A 17,834-nucleotide genomic window follows, 5' to 3' on the forward strand; every position below is an offset into this window, starting at 1 on the left:
TGAACTTGGGGTGCGCTCCAACCCATCCCTTGCATGCGCCCTGCGCCCTCAAGAGCCCCTTTGCAGCCCTTGTCTGCAGCCCTGCTTGCTCATGCTCAGAGCCGAGTGCCAGCCTTGCTGCAGCGCCTTGCCCCCGTGCTGCCAGGCCCCCACGGCACAAAGCATTTCCCCGCAAGGCCGCCCAGGAACGGGGAGTACACAAGAGTCGCCCCGTCAGCGTCGGCATCGGACAGGGCGCAGCTCCACGGACTACCGAGTTCTCCCGGTGCGTGTGCAGGTAAAGGCAGCAGGACTCCAGGCTTGGCCGACACCAACGAAAACTGATGTGGCATAAATACATGTTCCTGAGGAAGAGCTGTACGCGGCCCTTGGCGCAGCTCAGAATCCTGGCAGCCCTGGGCGGCGCAGCCTGAAAACTTAGTAGGGGAGCTGACGTTGCTCAGTAGTTGAGTGCTAGCTTCCACATACGAGGTTCCAGGTTCAGTCCCTGGCCCCTGGTACCTCAAAGAAAAAAAACTAGGGTGGGGGATTCATTGGGAAAACTAGACCCATGACTCCGTCCCACTGATGGGCCGTCCCTTTTTAATTCACTACCACGCTGTACTTTGCTCTAGTACTATTTTTACCCCCTTAAATCTATTTTAATTTTGGTAACATGAAATTTCCCATTTTAGCTATTTCTAAGTATATAATTCTGTAGTGTTAGTTGCATTCACTTTTTTAGAGAAGTCAGGTTTACAGAGCAGTCGTGTATGCAGGATTCCCATATTCCCCCCTGTAACAGCATTCCCTAAAATTGATGAAAGTGCGTTCTTAGAACTAGTAACTGCAGTCCAAGGTTTACCTCGGGGTTCTCTGTTGTGCAGTTGTGTGGGTTTTCAGTGCAGTTCAGTGCTGTTGACCGTGTGTCAGTACCGTCCTCAGTCCCCAAAACGTCCACCCCCAGGCAGGAGCGCTGCACCCTCTCCCTAGCCCTGGTAGCCTCTGGTCCACTTTTGTGTCTGTGATTGCGCTTATCCTAGATACACAGTGCATGTGGAATCATCTAGAATTGGTTTTTGTTAAGGCCTTTGGGCCCCGCTTCTCAGGCTGTGTCCCTGGGCACGTGCAGCCCCTTGGCACTACCCAGCCATCTTGGGCCACCCTGGCCATGTCCAGGGAGCCCTGCTGGAGCCGCCTCTTTAACCCGGCTCGGCTCGTGGCTTCCCACGTGCTCTCTGGTCCTTATCCTCTCTTTTCTTTGTAAAAGCAGCGTTGTTGTGCAAACGTCACAGCTCGGGGCGACATCCTTTGCCCAGAGGGGCCCTTTTCGGTGGGTCACCCAGGGAAGGGTTCCTGTATGTTTTGTCAGTCTGAGCTCTGCCGTATAATTCTGTGATGAAACATCTCATTTTTTAAAAAACACACACTAAACTGGAATGAGGGAGGGGGAACAGCCCTTTCTTGCGCTTCCCTGAACCCGAAGTGCTTTGCAGTTGATCACCTGGCAGGGGAGACGAGGATGGGGTCGGGCCAACCGGCTCGCCTCGCAGATACCCTGCTCCTGCCGCCACTCGGCCATCTCGGCTGTTCCCTGCGGGCTGCCGCGGCTCGTGCCGGCGCCTTCAGCCGCTCCGCTCTGCGGAGTTTCCAGGTCTACCCCAGAGCTGTGTTTTAGGCACCCCAGTGTGCTGATTTGTGGCTTGGCTTCCTCCTAGTGTGGCATTTGAGCCTTTTACGCAGGGGTCACTCCGTGTTGCAAACTCATAACCGCACTTTTACTCAGGAAGAAAAGTAAAAGTTCCACTAAAAAGCTGGGGCCTAGTTAGCGCTCAAGTTTCTTTTTTTGTTTTTACAGAATGCTGACCCCATGCAGAGCTGGGGGTGGTTTGCCCACAACAATACACAAACGAAATGGGGTTTTCCCACTGCATTTTCTCTTATTTGTTCAGCTAGCTTACTTGCTTCAAATGTAATTATTTTCCTCAAGTTTAAATAACTTGATCCCAGCTCAGTCTTCCCTGTTGGAAGTAATGTTTAAAAGTCTGTCTTACTCTAAACCAGGATTCTTAACAAGGGGTCCATGAGCTTGAACTGAAATTCAAAAAACGATATTCTTGTGGGGACGTGTCGGTGCCGGCGGACTGCGTTTATTAACCAGCGCAGCGTGGCCTCGGTGAGGGCGCTGCGGTTCTCACCTGACTGGCAGAGGGGCCCGTGGGGCGAGGGAGTATCCTGACACTGAATGGTATTTTGACACTTGTATGTTTGCACAGATTATATTGTAATCAGTTTGCTTCAGTTTAATCTTGAAACATTAAAAGGAAGTATTCAATGGAACAAAAAACTTGCCCCCTTACAGAAAGAGGCACAGCCTGTTGCCTGGAGCCCTGGGGGCGCCTGGCCCTGAGCTGCTGGGGCACTGGGGCTCAGCTGCCCGGACCTTTTCGCGGCACGGGTCGAGCGTAGAGCCCACTGAGGCGAGTGCTAGTGCTCAGTCCCACGGGTGAGCTGCTACGTGGCGGCCGGTCAGGAGGCTTCAGCTCGGAGACTTTGTTCCTGCCTCTGACCTTTGACCCCACAGCCAGTACTGCCCCATTTCCAGTTTAGGGGTTCTCTATTTTTTCCACACTGATTTGGAGAAGATGGGTTAAGGCTAGCGTGATTCTCTTGGCTCTCCCAGCCGGTAAACGGCCCCACACGCCTCGTGCAGCTGAGTGTAAGGTCCCCGGGGCCCCCAGGTCCAGGCCCCCTTTGCCCAAGACCAGTGTCCCCCACGGGGAGTGCTGTGGCCGGGCAGTTCCTGACTGGACAGCAGGGTGCTTTCTGGAAGCCCCTCACATTGGGCAGTTTCCAAAGCACCAGATCAGACAGAACTAGTTGTTTTCCCTCTGCACCTAAGTTACTCAGGGAGATGACTGATTAACTAGAATGACAAGAGCTATCCATTTCTGGATCCCTTGAGCTGGATGGGTTGGGTTTATTTTAATTTTTTATTTTTAAAGAAGCTTTAGATTATATAAATGTTACATAAAAAATGTAGGGGATTCCCATGTGCCCCATCTCCTCCCCCTCTCACACTTCCCCACGTCAACAACATCCCTCATTAGTGTGGTACATTTGTTAAAATTGATGAGCACATATTGAAGCACTGCCGCTATGGATTACAAGGTTTTTTTTTTGCTCTCTCCCCCCCCCTCGCTCTCAGTTGTCTGCTCTCTCTGTCCATTCGCTGCGTGTTCTTCTGTGACTGCTTCTGTCCTTATCAGTGGCACGGGAATCTATGTTTTTTTTTGTTTTTTGTTTTTGTTTTTAAAGATTTATTTTTATTTATTTAATTCCCCTCCCCTCCCCCGGTTGTCTGTTTTCTGTGTCTTTTTGCTGCGTCTTGTTTCTTTGTCTGCTTCTGTTGTCGTCAGCGGCACGGGAAGTGTGGGTGGCGCCATTCCTCGGCAGGCTGCTCCCTCCATGCTGGGCGGCTCTCCTTATGGGTGCACTCCTTGCGCATGGGGTTCCCCTACGCGGGGGACACCCCTGTGTGGCAGGGCACTCCTTGCGCACATCAGCACTGCGCATGGCCAGCTCCACACAGGTCAAGGAGGCCCGGGGCTTGAACTGTGGACCTCCCATGTGGTAGACGGACGCCCTAACCACTGGGCCAAAGTCCGTTTTCCCTCTATGTTTTTTTTTGTTGCGTCATCTTGTGTCAACTCCGTGTGTGCGGCGCCATTCCTGGGCAGGCTGCACTTTCTTTCACACTGGGCGGCTCTCCTTAAGGGGCGCACTCCATGCATGTGAGGCCCCCCTAACAGGGACACCCCTGCGCGGCACGGCACTCCTTGCGCGCATCAGCACTGCGCATGGCCCAGCTCCACACGGGTCAGGAGGCCCTGGGTGTGAACCGTGGACCTCCCATGTGGTAGACGGACGCCCTGACTACTTGGCCAAGTCCACTTCCCGTGGATTACAATTTACATTATAGTTTACACTGTGTCCTGCACAGTTGTCGGTTATGAAAAAATATATAATGTCTGTAGTAAAGTAATAAGTTTACTTTAATCCATTGTTAATTCTTCAAATTTGAGGATTTGGGGGTGGTAACGCCCACTCTTCTAGTTGAGAGGGGACCTGGGTCCCATGAGACAGACGAATGGGACTCTCTTGCCTCCAGCTGTAGACTTCCTTGGGAGGGCGTTGTCCATCGTCCTGGGTGAGTGCAGTGAGTGGAGAGGAGGTGCTGCAGCTCTGCTGCACGTGAACGCACTGAAGAGCAAGTGCCGGGCATGTACTCACCCAGGGTAGTGCGAGATAGAGTGGGCCAGTGTCTTGCCGGGAGTTCAGGGCTGATTTGTCCACTGTGTTGTGGAAAATACCTTGAGGTCAGCCTGCCTGCCCACACCTGGCGTGTGTGGAAAGGTAGTGGCCACACCTCCAGGTGGACGTGGGGTCGTGTGTTCTCTGAAGGATAGAAAGCTGGGGCTCCGGCGTCCGAGAGGCGGGGGTGGAAGAGAGCGCTGGGGTGTGGAGGCTGCTGCGGGTCGTGCTTAGAAAGTCTCCGGCAAGTAGGAGAGGAGCTGTTTTCTGTTCCGGATTAGTCTTCGCTGATCAGGCCTCAGTGAAGGTGGCTTTGCGGTCGCTGGCATTTCGGGGCAGACTGTGGGCACCTCTGCTGTGGTTTGCCCCTTTTGACAGGTGTACACAGCTGGGCAGGCGCCGACCACAGCCACCAGTGCCCCCCTGCCCATGCTTCAAGGCTGCAGGGCACGCAGGCTCTGAGCGGGCGGCGTGGCTTGTTTTTCCTAATTCCTACTGTACTCTTTCACATCAGTGTTGCTTGTTCTGCAGATGGGCTGGTAGCGTTGACTCCCTTGCAGTGCTGGCCGTGGCGGTGCTCCCTGCTGTGCCCTCTGATGGGTGAGCCCCACGTGCCCATGCCAGGGCTCTGCGGTGCCCGGGTCAGCCTCGGGACGAGCACATCTTGCTGGGCGCTCCAGGGCGGACGCCCTCACTGAGCCATGGCACTCGGCCCCACCAGGCCTCAGGCGGTCGGTGCTGATCTGAATGCAAACAGGAGTGTAGCCCGATGTAGTGACCCTAAGATGGGAAGGAAAGGCCTGAGTTATCCCTGGGGGACAGGAGCACCATGAAAAACACCTTCGCTTTCCGCTGGGAACGCCAACGTCCCCTCTGCTCAGCAGCAGTCACGCTCGGGGGTCTTCGTGAGAGGCTGGGGACCCGGGGAGGGGCTGAGGGCGAGACATGAGACCTGCCAACCAGAGGTCCCTCGGGGCAGGAGGGCGGGAGGTCGAGGGACGCGCCTGTCAGCAGCCGGGCACCCCCCTCGGTGGCCGGTCGTCCCCCAGTCACGTTGCAGGCCTCTGTTCCCTGGGCCGGGAAATCGGGCAGTGTCCCTGGACTTGCAGCCTTGGAGCCTTCCAGAGCCGGGGCACTCGCACAGGCCGCAGCCGGCCAGGGGCGTGCGGAGGAGCGCGTGGCCGGCGGCCTCCCAGGCGCCTGCTGCACCCACAGCCCGGCCCCTCCTGGGTGGTCTGCCCGTGGGCGTGGCCTCAGGAACCCAGACCCCTGGGTGTGCGCACCTTTGAAAACCTTCCCCCAAAGGGAACCTGGATCCCTGCTTGAGGGTTCCCGCTTTAGAGCTCACAAGTCAGTGTGATCAAATCGAAATGTGGAAGGAAAATTAGATACAGGCCTTTTTTTTTTTTAAAGACTGCAGCGCTGCGAGGCAGCCCCTGGGTTCTTGGCACTGGCTCAGGCCCTCAGGACGGGGAGTGCCCGGTGCTGTGGGGCAAAGCTGCCCGCACCTCAGACCAGCCCTGCGGGGTGCACCTGTGCCCGCCTCGGCCTTGCAGGGTTTGGGCCCATCACCAGACCCGGGTGCTGTTAGCGTCAGGCTGAGGGGCCCTCGGGTCGCTTTGAGAGCGTCCAATCAGACTGGCTGAGCGCCTGAGGGTGCCGCAGCCCTGCCAGGGCGCCCCACGCTGCTTGGCTCCCGTGCCCTCCCCGGCCTGGCCGGCCCTGAGCCCCTTGGTGGGCTGGAGGGTTCCCGCGTCCTGCGGTTGCTAGGAGAGGAATGCAGGCGGAGGCCTACGGCCTTTGCCCACCGGCGCTGCCCGTGGGGGCTGCGGGCCGCTCCAGGTGCTTCGCTTCTGCGCCAGCCCCGCTCTCCCTGCCGCCGGCAGCAGCTGCTTCAGAGACTGGTCCCAATCAGAAGACGCTGTCTTCATATTCTGAGTCTGATTTTTCTTACCCAGATTTGCCCCAGGGCTGGCTCGTGACGCCAGTGAGTCCCGCCTCCCTCCGGCCCTCTCAGGTTGGGGGGGGTGGGGGTGGGGTGGCGTGAGGGACGGCGGGGCCGCGAGGCCGCGGGGGTCCCTCCCCTCCACCTGGTGGGTCCAGGCTCTGGGTGTGAGGCCAGATGTGGGGGGGAGCTCGTCTCCTGGGGGCTTTGTGCAGGGTGGAGTGTGTGCGTGTCGGGGCTTCCTGCCGCCCTGTCAGGCCTGTGCCGGCGTCCATCCGTCCCCAGGGGCTGCCCCATCCTGGGCTTGGTCCGGCCCTCTCTCTGTCCTCCCTGGAGCCATCTCCACTTGGAGCCTTTCCTCGGCCTGGAGAACCGCTCCTGCCCCCTGGCCTGGCGCCCACCCTCACCTGCAGGCCAGGCCAGGCGGTGGGGCCTGCGGCTCCTGGGGAGCGGCTCCCGAGCGAGGCCCGCACAGCGAGCCTCGGCTACCTGCCGCTGACCGCAGTCAAGGTGCTGCGCGGACGGCAGGACCCCCTGGGGTTCGTTCTGTCGACCAGACCGTCAGCCTCAGTTGCCAGGAAAGAACAAACGTCCAGAGCCCCAGAAGCCGCAGAGAACCACGGGCTGTTCCCGAGGCACCGCCGGGCTAGGCAGGCGCCAGGGTCTTGCTCGTGTGGCGTTGACACGTCTGTCGTTTGCAGTCGGCTTTTTTTTTTTAATTTGCATTTATTTTTATCCTGAATTCCTGAGTGATAAGTTGTTTTTATTTTCTTGTGGTTGATTTTTTTTTTCTGTTAGAGCAATTAATTGTAGGTTTATAGGAAAGTCTTGCAGATAGTATGGAATTCTGGTATATCTTCCCCAACACGCGGCGTGTTCCCAACTGTTGATGCTTTGCGTTGGTGCCTGAGCCATGTTGTGACACCTGCATGTTAACGCCGCCCAGCGTCCCCCTGTCTCCCCCGGGGCTCTTGGAGCTGTCCAGGCAGGTGGTGTCTTCCTGAGCCTAAGTCCTGGCTGTTCCCGTTTCTCCGGCATGGCCTCCCCGTGTGGGCTGTTCTATCCCGGGAAGGCCTGGGTCCAGGTGTTCCGGCCCGATCCTCCCCGTCGTGAGCTCAGGGCACGGCCGCAGCCCGCGGGGGCTTTGTTTACCAGAACGATCTCCAGGACCAGAGGAGTCTGCCTCCAAACCCTGGGCGGGCACTGTGCTGCTTTAAGCCCGTGAGTACACGTGGCGCCCTTCGGGGGCCACCAAGCCAGGTCCAGCCCCGTGTCCACCGCTGTGGTGGGCGGTGCCCGCTCCTGCCAGCCGACATCTCGGGCGCCACTCCCGTGGCCTGGCCCGTTCCTCGGGTGTCCCGAATGTGAGCCTCTTCGTGTGGAGTCTGGGGCTCCCTGGGTCCGTGAGGAGCAAGCAGGCACAGAGGTGACCAGGCACGCGGGAGGACTGCGTTGCAGCACAGAGACGAGCTTGCTGCCCGCCTCCGCCTGAGGCTCCCGTCCCCTCAGGTTGGCTCTGGCCGCATCACGAGCATTCACAGAATGCAAAGCTCTAGGAAGGTGCGTCTTACGTTGACAGAGAAGCCTGAAGCATTTCTCCACAGCTGGAGACCCCCAAGCGTCTCAAGGCTGCTGCATCTGTGCTTCGGTGGTGTGAGAGCGCCCGCGCGTCCCCCTGGAGCTGGGTGTGCACCGTCCCTGGAGCCGTGCACCGTGCGAGCAGGAAGGTCCTTCCAGCTCTGGGGCCCCAGCGGCCAGGTCGGGGTGGGGTGGGGCTGGGGGCTGAGGTTCTAATGCTGGAGGAGCAGGACGTTCACCCACAACCAGGCCAGGGGCTGCCGCTCCCTCCGCGTGAGCGGGTCGCGCTTGCCCTGCGGGAGGGCCGCCCGAGCCCACCACCTCCCACCCTCCGGAAGCGCGGGGCTGCTGGGCACTGAGGGCCTCTCCTCACCCCCGCCTTCTGCAGGCGTTTGACCCCTGCTGCCCCACTGGGCGAAGGGGACGTCCCCGGGGCCTCCTGGGTTGAGCTTCAGAGCCAGTTTCCTCCCCCCACCTGCACTGCGCTAACCTTTCCGCCCTGGCCAAGCCCTGGCCCTCGCCCCCTGGGGCTCGGCGGGTGTGGCCCTGTGCCGCTCCGTGCCCCTCCGTGCCCCCACGTGGCCTGGGCTGTCCACCAGCTCCGTGTTCTTCCGAGGCTCAGAGTTCAGTTCCTGGGAAAACCAGGAGGTCCTCCGAAGGGCATGATGCTGTGCTCCTGGCGGCCCGGCATGGGCACTGGAACAGGAGGCTCCCCCGGCCCTGTCCGGCTCACGCCCTGGCACACAGGCGCTGGCCGTCCTCCAGGAGCAATGCGAGCAGGCCGTGCGCGGTGCACCGAGAGGCGCTGCTCCTGGCAGCAGGGCGCACTCCCCTTCTGCACACGTGGCCGTGCCACCAAAGCAGACCCTCAGGGTTGCCCAGACCTCTCAGCAGGACTGTCTGAGCCGCAGGGGACAGCTCAGCGTCTCCGCCTGCCCCTCGCCGTTCTGCTTCCTCACTCGGGGCCCCTCGGGGCTTGAAGTGGCTTCGCGATCATGTTCTTGGGCCTGCTGGGGACGTCGGCTCCTACCCAGGACTCCAGGGCCCAGAACTGCCCCCCCAACCTGGTGTCACATCGCAGGGCCTTGTGCCCTGACCCCTAAGTGGGGCGTCTCCTCCTCGGCTCTGTGGTCTTCCCCTCGTCTCGCATAAAAAACTGGAAACTGAAGAGGGTCAGGAGGCCCCACTGCCCGCTGGCCGCCTGTGTCCAGGGGCCACCTAAAGCTATTTCGTGCAGGCTGCAGGTCTCGGAGAGCACTGCGTGGCCATCAGCACCTGCATCCCCAAGAGGAGCGCGCCGTCTTTCCCGTGTAGGGCCTGGGGGCGGGGGTCCAGGGGTCGAGTCCAGTGCTGACCAGGTGCTAAGAACTTGAGCCCTGGCCACCCGATCGCCCTCCGGCTGCGAGCTGCACTGGCCCACCCGCTGCTGGGCTGTCCCAGAGCCGATTTCCCGCCACTGGACTTCGCTTCCAAGCTTTGCGGGACCTAGTTCCAGAGGACTCGGCGGAGGGGCAGAGCCGCGTGGGCACAGCGCAAGTGAGGGAGGGCCTGGGCCGCGCGCTTGTGGGGGCACCCGCCCTGCTGGCGGCACCTGCCACGCCGGGCACAGGCCTGCCCGAGCACAAGTACCACGGCACTGTCCTCGGGAAGCCGTCGTGCTGCAGTGAGCGCCCTGCACGGGGCCCTTCGTGGCCCCTTCCAGCTCTGGGGCCCCTGAAGTAGGGGCCCCCTCCCAGGGCCCAGGACAGGACCTGTGTGGCTTTGTGTGGCCCCTGCAGCTGCTGGACACTGAGCGCAGCTGGACACGGGTCCTGGCGGCACGTGCTGACGGCCTCGCCATCCCCTCTCCCTCCCAGGCCACCTCCTCCCACTGGTGTCAGCAGTCCAGCTCCGTCCTGCAGCCGAGGCCACCCTGCTGCTGTGCGCGTCAGGCCTGGGTCACAGCTGGGGCTCGGCTGCCTTGGAGTTTGGCCCAGGAGGCGCGTTTAGGGCGAGCAGGCCCTTCACGCTGTGGGGGCTTCAGGGCGCTGCGGAGACAGAGGCCGCATGAGGCACGCTGTTGGCGGTGGGGGTCAGTGGTCAGGGCAGCCACAGTCATGGGGCTTCTGCCGCCTCGAGGCCCTGGGTGGGGTGGGCAGAGGCCCGGCCGTGGGGGTACCCAGACAGCGGGGCGCCCTGGGGGCTCAGCCTTCAGAGAGCCAGACCCCCTGCCGTTGTCTTCTCCCTAAGGGTGAGGGCTGGGCTGGGGGCCACCCAGAGCCTGTTGCCTTCAGGCCCCCGCTGACAGGCTGATGGCTGTGGGGCGATGGGGGCTGCGCTCGACGCGGGCGCCGGGCAGCTGGGGGTTGGCCCCGTGGGCTGCGTGTCCCGTGCAGTTCCTTGACGCGTGCGTCCAGCTACACTCAGAATGGCATCTTGCACATGCTGGACAGAAACAAGAGGATCAAGCCCCGGCCAGAAAGGTTCCAGAACTGCAGGGACCTGTTCGACCTGATCCTCACCTGCGAGGAGAGAGTGTACGACCAGGTGGTAGAAGGTGAGCGGAGCTGCCGCGCTGCCTGCCGGGAGGCGGCACGCCTGCCCGGGGCTTCTGGCTGCCCCAGCTGCCCCCTTGGCACATCGCTGGCCTCCCAAGCAGCCCGAGTGAGCCGAGCGGCGGCTCCCGTGAGCAGGAGGAAGCCACTGGCCGCGTGGCCTCAGACAGCAGGACAAAGGGGCCGGGCACCAGGACGCCCTCCCACCCCAGCCCACCTCCCCCTGCGTGCAGGGAGGGGGCGCGGAGCCTGGGACGGTGAGGGCAGGTCAGGGCTGTCACCAGAGCCTCTTAGCGTGTCCCGTGGGACAGGCCCGGGGAGGGAGCTGGCCTCCAGGAGGGGCGTGCGCTGAGGGGCCGGTAAGGCAGTAAGGCTGAGCTCTCCTTGGTCACTGCCGCTTCCCTGCAGCTCTGCAGCTCCTCCGTCCAGCGGCTCCCCTGGGAGGGCGTCTGCAGGTCCGGGTTGGCACTGGGCGCTTACCAGGAGCAGCGGAGGCCCTGTCCGCGCCCAGCCCGCAGCGGGCCCTGCTGCGCGCAGCCTCCCGGATCTGGGGCCCGACGCCTTGACTCTGCCCCACTTAGATCTGACCTCCAGAGAGCAGGAGACCTGCCAGCCCGTGCACGTCATCAACGTGGACATCCAGGACAACCACGAGGAGGCCACGCTGGGCGCCTTCCTCATCTGCGAGCTGTGCCAGTGTGTGAGTACCGCGCCCGCCGCGCCAGCCCCCTGGCACCGCTGCCGGCAGCGGGGCGGGCGGTGATGGCCTAGCTGAGGTGATGCTCACGTAACACGCAGACGAGTGCAGAGGTGCCCGCCGGCCAGCCGGGGGCCTGCCTCGCGCTGGCCTCTGCTCTGGGCGGAGGAAGTGCCGTGCCCAGGGCCAGGCATGTGCCCGCGTCTCCCCGGAGGCTGCCACCAGCAGACAGGCGTGGCCAGCGCCCGGAAATAGCGACGGCAGAGGCTCTGCAGACACGGGGTCCTCGTGGCCGCCAGGACCTGTCCAGGCGTCTGGGCAGCCGGGCACCCTCCGGGTTGTGTGCAGGGGGCAGGAGCGCAGCGCACATCTGGCCCTTCGCTGCAACAGAACACCTGCGCAGAGAGAAGCCTAAGTGTCTGGACTGCCTCTGCCATTGGACTTACGTGAAGTTTAACTTGGGCTGTGAGTGAAACACCAAGAAAAGCGGTGTAACCGGCAGGCTCAGTGTCACGCACAGGCGATGGCTGGTGGTCGCCACGAGGGACCCGGGCTCGGCTCTGTCACCCCTCCGCCTGCAGTTTCCCAGGTTGCCTCCTGACACAGGGTGACTACTGAAGCTCCAGCGGTCATGCTCACAGTCCAGCCAGCACTAGAGAAAGAGCTAAAGGGAAAGAAACCCCCCAGTTTCTATATGGGCCTTCGCCTGATGCTGCCTGAGCGAGCTCCTCACCCGAAAAGGCCCTGCGCAGCCCAGGCCCTGTGGGGGTACCTGCCGCGCACAGGGAGTGTCTGAGAGTGGGGGCAGCGTGGCTGCGGGGCCTGGGCCACCGGGTGCAGGGGAGGGGCCCGCGGGGCAACAGGCCTGGGGGCCCTGGGCGGGGGCTGGGGGAGCCCCTCGGGCTGAGGGCGCCTTGCTCTCCCGCAGATCCAGCACACGGAGGACATGGAGAACGAGATCGACGAGCTGCTGCAGGAGTTCGAGGAGAAGAGCGGCAGGGCCTTCCTGCACACCGTCTGCTTCTACTGACCCGCCACCCCGCGGACGCTCGCTCTCCCGCCACGGTGGCGGGCGGCAGCTGACCGATAAATTGTACATAGGAAATGAGAAGATTTATGCCAAGGCCATATGGAAGCAATCAAGTTTTTCTATCTCACGCCTTCTTGTGAGTGGGATATTGATTATAAAGATTTTTTTCTTTAACCAGAAAAAAAAAGGTTTATAGTACATTCCCCCCGTATATGCTTGTCTTTTGTTGGACTTTTTTCCCCCTTTTCTCCCCACACCTGCTGGACTGTACAAATCCCTGAATAAAGCCCGGATGTTAGCAGAGGAGGGCCCGCGGCGGCCCAATAAACGCACTGCTGGTCGCCTCGCGTGGGCCTCGCTTCCTCGCCCCCATCGTCGCAGCAGGGAGCGGGCGGCCCCCACTCAGGGCCCTGCTGGCGTGGGGGTCCGAGCCGGGGCTCCAGGCGTGGAGGGGGGCAGCTGCCCGCCGCGGGGCCAGCCGCGGGGGGGAGGGGGAGGGGGGGGGAGAGGAAGAGGAGGGTTTGGCCCCAGGGACCCCTCCCAGGCCCCTATCCCTGGGACCCCGGGCCCAGCACGGTCCTGTCCCTCCCTGCTTCTGCCCTCGGTGGCCCCCGGCCCCACCGCAGCCCTTTGCCCCCCCCCCCGGCCACGAGCCCTGGCGCTGACCCACGCCCCGCAGCCACCAGGGCCCCTGCCCGCTGCGGGGCGGCCCCGGGGGCTGAGCAGGGCCCTGTGCGCCGGGCGGGGCGGGGGGCCCAGCTGAGGTCTCCGAGGGGGCTTGGCGCCACGGGGGCTCGGGAGCGCGGCGCCGGGCGCGCGGGGCGGTCCTCCGGGAGGCGGAGGCGCGGAGGGCGGGCGCGAGCGGGGCGGGGAGGCGGCGCCGGAGCCGGAGCCGAGCGGAGGGAGGCGGAGCGGAGCGCGGCGGCGCGGGCGAGCACGGCGGGCCGGCCCGAGCGACCCCAGGAGCGGACCCGCCGACCCCCCCGCCGGCGCCCCGACGCCCCCGCCCCGCGCGCCTCCTCCCCCCGCGCCGGCGGCGGGATTGCCGCAGGCGGGCGGCGGCGGGTCCGAGGCGGCGCTGACCTCTGCGGAGGCGGCGGGGGCTCGGCCGCGGGCCGGGGCCGGGTGGGGGGCGCCGGGGCCGGGGGGGCGGCGCTCCGGCCCGGCCCGGCCCCGCCCGATGCCCATGAGCGCCAACACCATGATCTTCATGATTCTGGGGGCGTCGGTCGTGATGGTGAGCGAGGGGCTCCCCGCGCGCCCCGCGCCGCCCACCCCTCCAGCCTCCCGCGCGCGCGCCGCCTCTGCGCCCCGCGCCTTGTTTACCCGCGCGGCGCGGCCCGGCCTGCGCTCGCCCCATGCGCCCCCGCCCCGGCCCGCTCCCCAGCGCTGACCGGACATGGGCTCTTCCAGGCCGTCGCGTGCCTGATGGACATGAACGCGCTGCTGGACCGATTCCACAACTACATCCTCCCGCACCTGCGGGGCGAGGACCGCGTCTGCCACTGCAACTGCGGCCGGTGAGTCGCCCGCGCCGCGGCGCGCACGCGTGGCCACACGGGCCGGGCCCCACGCAGGCCGCGGCCGGGGCGCCCTAGGCCCGAAGGGGCTTGCAGGGCGGGGGCTCCCTGGCTGGTCGGGCCGAGCGCGCGGGAGGGCCACGGCCAAGCCGGACACGCGTGGAACCAGGATGCTCCCAGGTAGGAGCCCCACAAACGCCGGGAGAGAAGGGCCCGCGGCCGCTCGGCCCGCCGCGCCCCACACCCTGTGCCCCAACTTTCCCGGGGCCCGGGCGGGAAAGTGCAGAAGGTCAAGGCGAGAAGGGGTGGACCCAAGCCCCTCACCCTAGCGAGCAGGAAACTGAGGCACGAGTGGGATGCGGCTTGCTCAAGGTCACTCAGAGAGCAGGGGGCGCCCGGGCCCTCCCGCGGCCCCTTCCCACCCCGTCCTGCGCGGGGTGGTGGGCTCCTCTGGGCCACGCATGTCTGTACGTCCATGTGAAAAATAAACCTCTTCCCCGCGCATGTGTGTACCGTCTGTGCATATACACGTGCGTGCTCATCATGCACGCCGCACGCACGGCCTCGTTCCTCCAGACCCGCAGCCACAGCCCCCCGGGGTAACGGCGGCGATCCCACCTGGCAGATGCGCCACTGGGCGGTGCCTGGGGGCTGGAGACTCACCCAAGGCCCCATCGCCCGCCTGCTCTGGTCACGTGTGTGGGCGCTGAGGGTCGGAGGGGGTGGGCAGGGCAGTCGCGGGCCTGTGGAGGGGCTGCCCAGTGGGTATAGACAGGCGCGCTGGTCAGAGACTAAGAGCCCCGAAAGGAAGTGTGCGGAGGGCGTGCGCAGCCTGCAGCCCCGAGGAGAGGGGCGGCTGCTTTCAGCCCTGGGGCCCCGCCGCCTGGGCCAAGCGGGATTCATCTGGGGTGGCCGCAAGACCCTCACAGGAGCCCGCCAGTGGGCGCCGCGCTGGGCCTGCGCCTGGCTCTGTAGCCACTCGCAAGGCTTTTCCCTGCAGTGAAGTCTCCCCAGCCGGCCGCGACACGGGGGCTGTGTGCACAGTGTGCCTGCACAGGTGTGCGTGTGCAGCACGTGTAGCCCCAGAGTGCACGCCCGCCCGGGGAGGCCGGGAGCTCCGCAGCTTCCTTGGCTTCCCGACTCCCAGGGACGGCCACGCCACGTGATCTGCAGAGCAGACACACGGCCGCTGTGTGGCGTACGGGGACACAAGCTGCTCCATACGTGTGTCTGCGTCTGGAGGACGTGACACCCGTGTACAAGGACCACCGTACACTGGCGTGTGCATGCCAGTAGTGGGTGTCATACAGTGTACAGCCAAGAGCGTCTCAGGGCGTGTTGGCGTGCGTCCATGTGGGTGCCGGGTGCTGAGAATGCGTGTGCCCAGAACATGTTTGCACTCAACCACGTGTGGATCAGCTGTCTACACGCCTGACCAAACGGCTTCTTCGTGAGCACACGGGCCTGCCCTGAAGCTTGAATGTGCCTGTACACAGCCTTTTATACAGAAGCCGTGTGTGTAAATTAAAGCCACGAAGTGTGCGTGCCGACGGGCGGGGCAGTGCCCGTGTGCACGTGCTGCAGAGGCCCACCGTGCGGGAGGTACAGAGCAGGGCAGGCTTGTGTTCGCGGGCATTGCATGTTCCAGGCTCACGGCTGTGGCATGCACGGGGCTCGGGGCAAGCTGTGGAATACGTGCCGTGTCCCGTGCACGCGGCCAGCGTGGGTACGGGACACATTGACCGCTGGTAGGCAGGCGGCATGTGCGGTGCTGGCGGGACGTCTGCACATACACGCCAGGCAGAGGTCTGTGAACGCCCACCTCTGCGGCAGCCGGGTGGCTCTGCTTTCATCTGATGAGTGCCCCGGAGCTTGGCTTGGAGAGCGGGGTCAGCGTGGAGGAAGGGGAGGGCGCTGCAAGCCCTTGAAGGCCTGGACCAGGTGGTGGCTGGCACCCCTCGCGCGGTGCCACGGGTGATGCCGACTTGCCGCGTGAGCTTGGTGTGTGGCGGGGCCGTGGCGCCATGGCTCCGTCCTGGGGCAGCAGGGCCCTGGGATCCAAGGCGGCCGGTCAGGCTTTTGTGTGTGACCAGAGGCCTGTGGGTGCAAGCAGAGCGTGGCTGGACGCCGAGAGGAGGAATCCAAGCCACGGGAGGGTCCCACCACCCTTCAGCTGCAGGGAAGCTTTGGGGAGAAGCAGGTTGGGGACTGAGGAGCTATTTTTAGGCCGGACTTTGAGGTGTCTGTCGGTCCCCGCGTGGAGATGATGTGCAGCCAGCGGGAACTGTGACTCTGGAGCTCAGCTGGGGGCGGCTGCAGAGGGACGTGGGGGCGGTGGGAAGGGAGTGGCCGGGCGAGCGGAGGGCGCAGGAAGGGCGCAGGAAGGGCGCAGCAGGAAGGGGGTTCTGAAGAGAGCTGTGTCCTGGCAGCCCAGCAGGAAGGGGCTGGAGGACCCCCAGGGCGGCTCCTTCCCTGTCCTGGAGAGGAGGAGCCCTGAGGAAGGGCCACGTGCGCTGTGGCACCTGCGCAGCCCCTCTCGGCCGGGCCCTCCGTCAGCGGCCCTGTGGGCACTCGAGGGGGCCAGGGCAGCTGTGGTGCCCCAAGGCGCTGAGGGCCAAGAAGCCTTCCTGGAGTCGGCGGGAATGGGGAGGGCCGTGCCCCGGGGAAGCAAGGGAGGCCGAGGGCAGGGCCCAGCCTGGAGGGCCCGGGGGCTCCGGCTCTGGGCAGCACGGTGAATCCAGGGAGGGACCCGAGGATGACAGAGGTCAGAGGGTTCCTGCAGCGGCCCAGAGACAGGCCAGCGGAGACGCAGCAGGGCCCTGGACCCTGCCCGGCTCGGCCCCTGCCAGCTTGGGCAGCTGTGTGTCCTGTGGAGGCAGGCGTGGGCATCTGGGGGAGTGGGGAGGGACGCCCCCAGGAAGGGGGAGGAAAGAAGCTGAGCGGGGTGGGCTGGCCCTGCGCCGGGCACAGGGGCTCTCCATGGAGGCGTCAGCCAGCGGGCGTGGACAGCGCTCAGCAGGCTGAAGGCAGGAGGGCAGGAGGCTGAGCCGGCCTGGCTCGGGGCCCTGGGCAGCGGAGGGCACTGTGCCCGCCAGGGCAGCGCCCATCCTCACCGAGGAGGCCAGGCGGGCCTCAGGACGGGCCCCTGCGCAGGGGCGCGGCCACGCCCGTGCTGGACTCGGGGGCGAGAAGTGCCAGCCCGCCCTGCCGCCCCCCAGGCACCACGTCCACTACGTGATCCCGTACGACGGGGACCAGTCGGTGGTGGATGCCTCGGAGAACTACTTCGTGACGGACAACGTGACCAAGCAGGAGATCGACCTCATGCTGGGGCTGCTGCTCGGCTTCTGCATCAGCTGGTTCCTCGTGTGGGCGGACGGCGTCCTGCACTGCGCCGTGCGGGCCTGGAGGGCGGGCCGGCGCCACGGTCAGTGTCCGCACCCCCCGCTGCCCCCGCCCCCTCCGGCCCCGCTGACGCTGCCCCCGCCAGCCCCGCCCGCCCAGTTGCCCCTGGCCCCGCCCCGCCCCTGGCCCCGCCCCGCCACTGGCCCCGCCCCCGCCACTGGCCCCGCCCCTCCGCGCTGGCCCCGCCCCTGACCCCGCCCCTCCCGCAGACGGCGCGTGGACCTGGCTGCCCCGCTTCTGCAGCCTGCGGGAGCTGGGCCGGCGGCCGCACAGGCCCTTCGAGGAGGCGGCGGGGAACATGGTGCACGTGAAGCAGAAGCTCTACCACAACGGGCACCCCAGCCCGCGGCACCTCTGAGCGCCCGCCCGCCCCGCTGCTCGGACGCCAACGGACCTTTTCGGACGCGGGCCCGGGGCGGGGCTGCACGGCGGAAGGTGCTGCCTCTTTTCCTTTTCTAAAGGGGTGCGGGGGCTGTGGGCGCACGGGGGGCGCGGAGGGGGCGCGGCGCCCCTGCCCTGCACGGGGCCACGGCGTATCCAGCCGAGCCTGTGCGCATGCGTGTGACCACACAGCCAGTCCTGGCGGAAGGGGGCGGGGATCTCTCGGGGAAGGGACCCCGGCGCCCAGCCCCGCAGGGGCCGCCCCGAGGGTCCGCACGCGGGACGCGGGCGTGCAGGGGCGGCGGGACCTCGGGGAGGCGGCCCGTCCAGCAATAAGACCCCGAGCCGGCTGCCCAGCGCGTAGCTGCTGGGGGCCCCACTGTGACCTCCTCCCCGTCAGTAAACTCTCCCCAAACTCCCTCCTGTCTGCCTCTTCCTTCACCCGGGGCAG

General features: G+C 64.8%; 2 protein-coding genes across 2 annotated transcripts in view; both read left to right on the forward strand.

The window, feature by feature from the left end:
- SSU72 (SSU72 homolog, RNA polymerase II CTD phosphatase) overlaps positions 1–12,418 on the forward strand; it is a 30,007-nt gene extending 17,589 nt beyond the window's left edge. Inside the window, exons 3-5 of the mRNA XM_004483346.5 lie at positions 10,213–10,352; positions 10,932–11,050; positions 11,976–12,418. Of these exons, the coding sequence (XP_004483403.1) occupies positions 10,213–10,352; positions 10,932–11,050; positions 11,976–12,077 (361 nt within the window). The 3' untranslated portion in view covers positions 12,078–12,418. The remainder of the gene's footprint in view (positions 1–10,212; positions 10,353–10,931; positions 11,051–11,975) is intronic.
- Positions 12,419–12,974: 556 nt separating this feature from the next.
- TMEM240 (transmembrane protein 240) lies at positions 12,975–17,802 on the forward strand. The gene is made up of 4 exons (XM_058304677.2): positions 12,975–13,314; positions 13,491–13,597; positions 16,816–17,024; positions 17,212–17,802. Exons 1-4 carry the CDS (start codon positions 13,258–13,260, stop codon positions 17,358–17,360), a joined length of 522 nt encoding a protein of 173 aa, XP_058160660.1. The 5' UTR covers positions 12,975–13,257; the 3' UTR covers positions 17,361–17,802.
- The last annotated feature ends 32 nt before the right edge of the window (positions 17,803–17,834 follow it).

This window comes from Dasypus novemcinctus, chromosome 9 (genome assembly GCF_030445035.2).
Source record: "Dasypus novemcinctus isolate mDasNov1 chromosome 9, mDasNov1.1.hap2, whole genome shotgun sequence".
NCBI classification, from domain to species: Eukaryota; Metazoa; Chordata; class Mammalia; order Cingulata; family Dasypodidae; genus Dasypus; species Dasypus novemcinctus.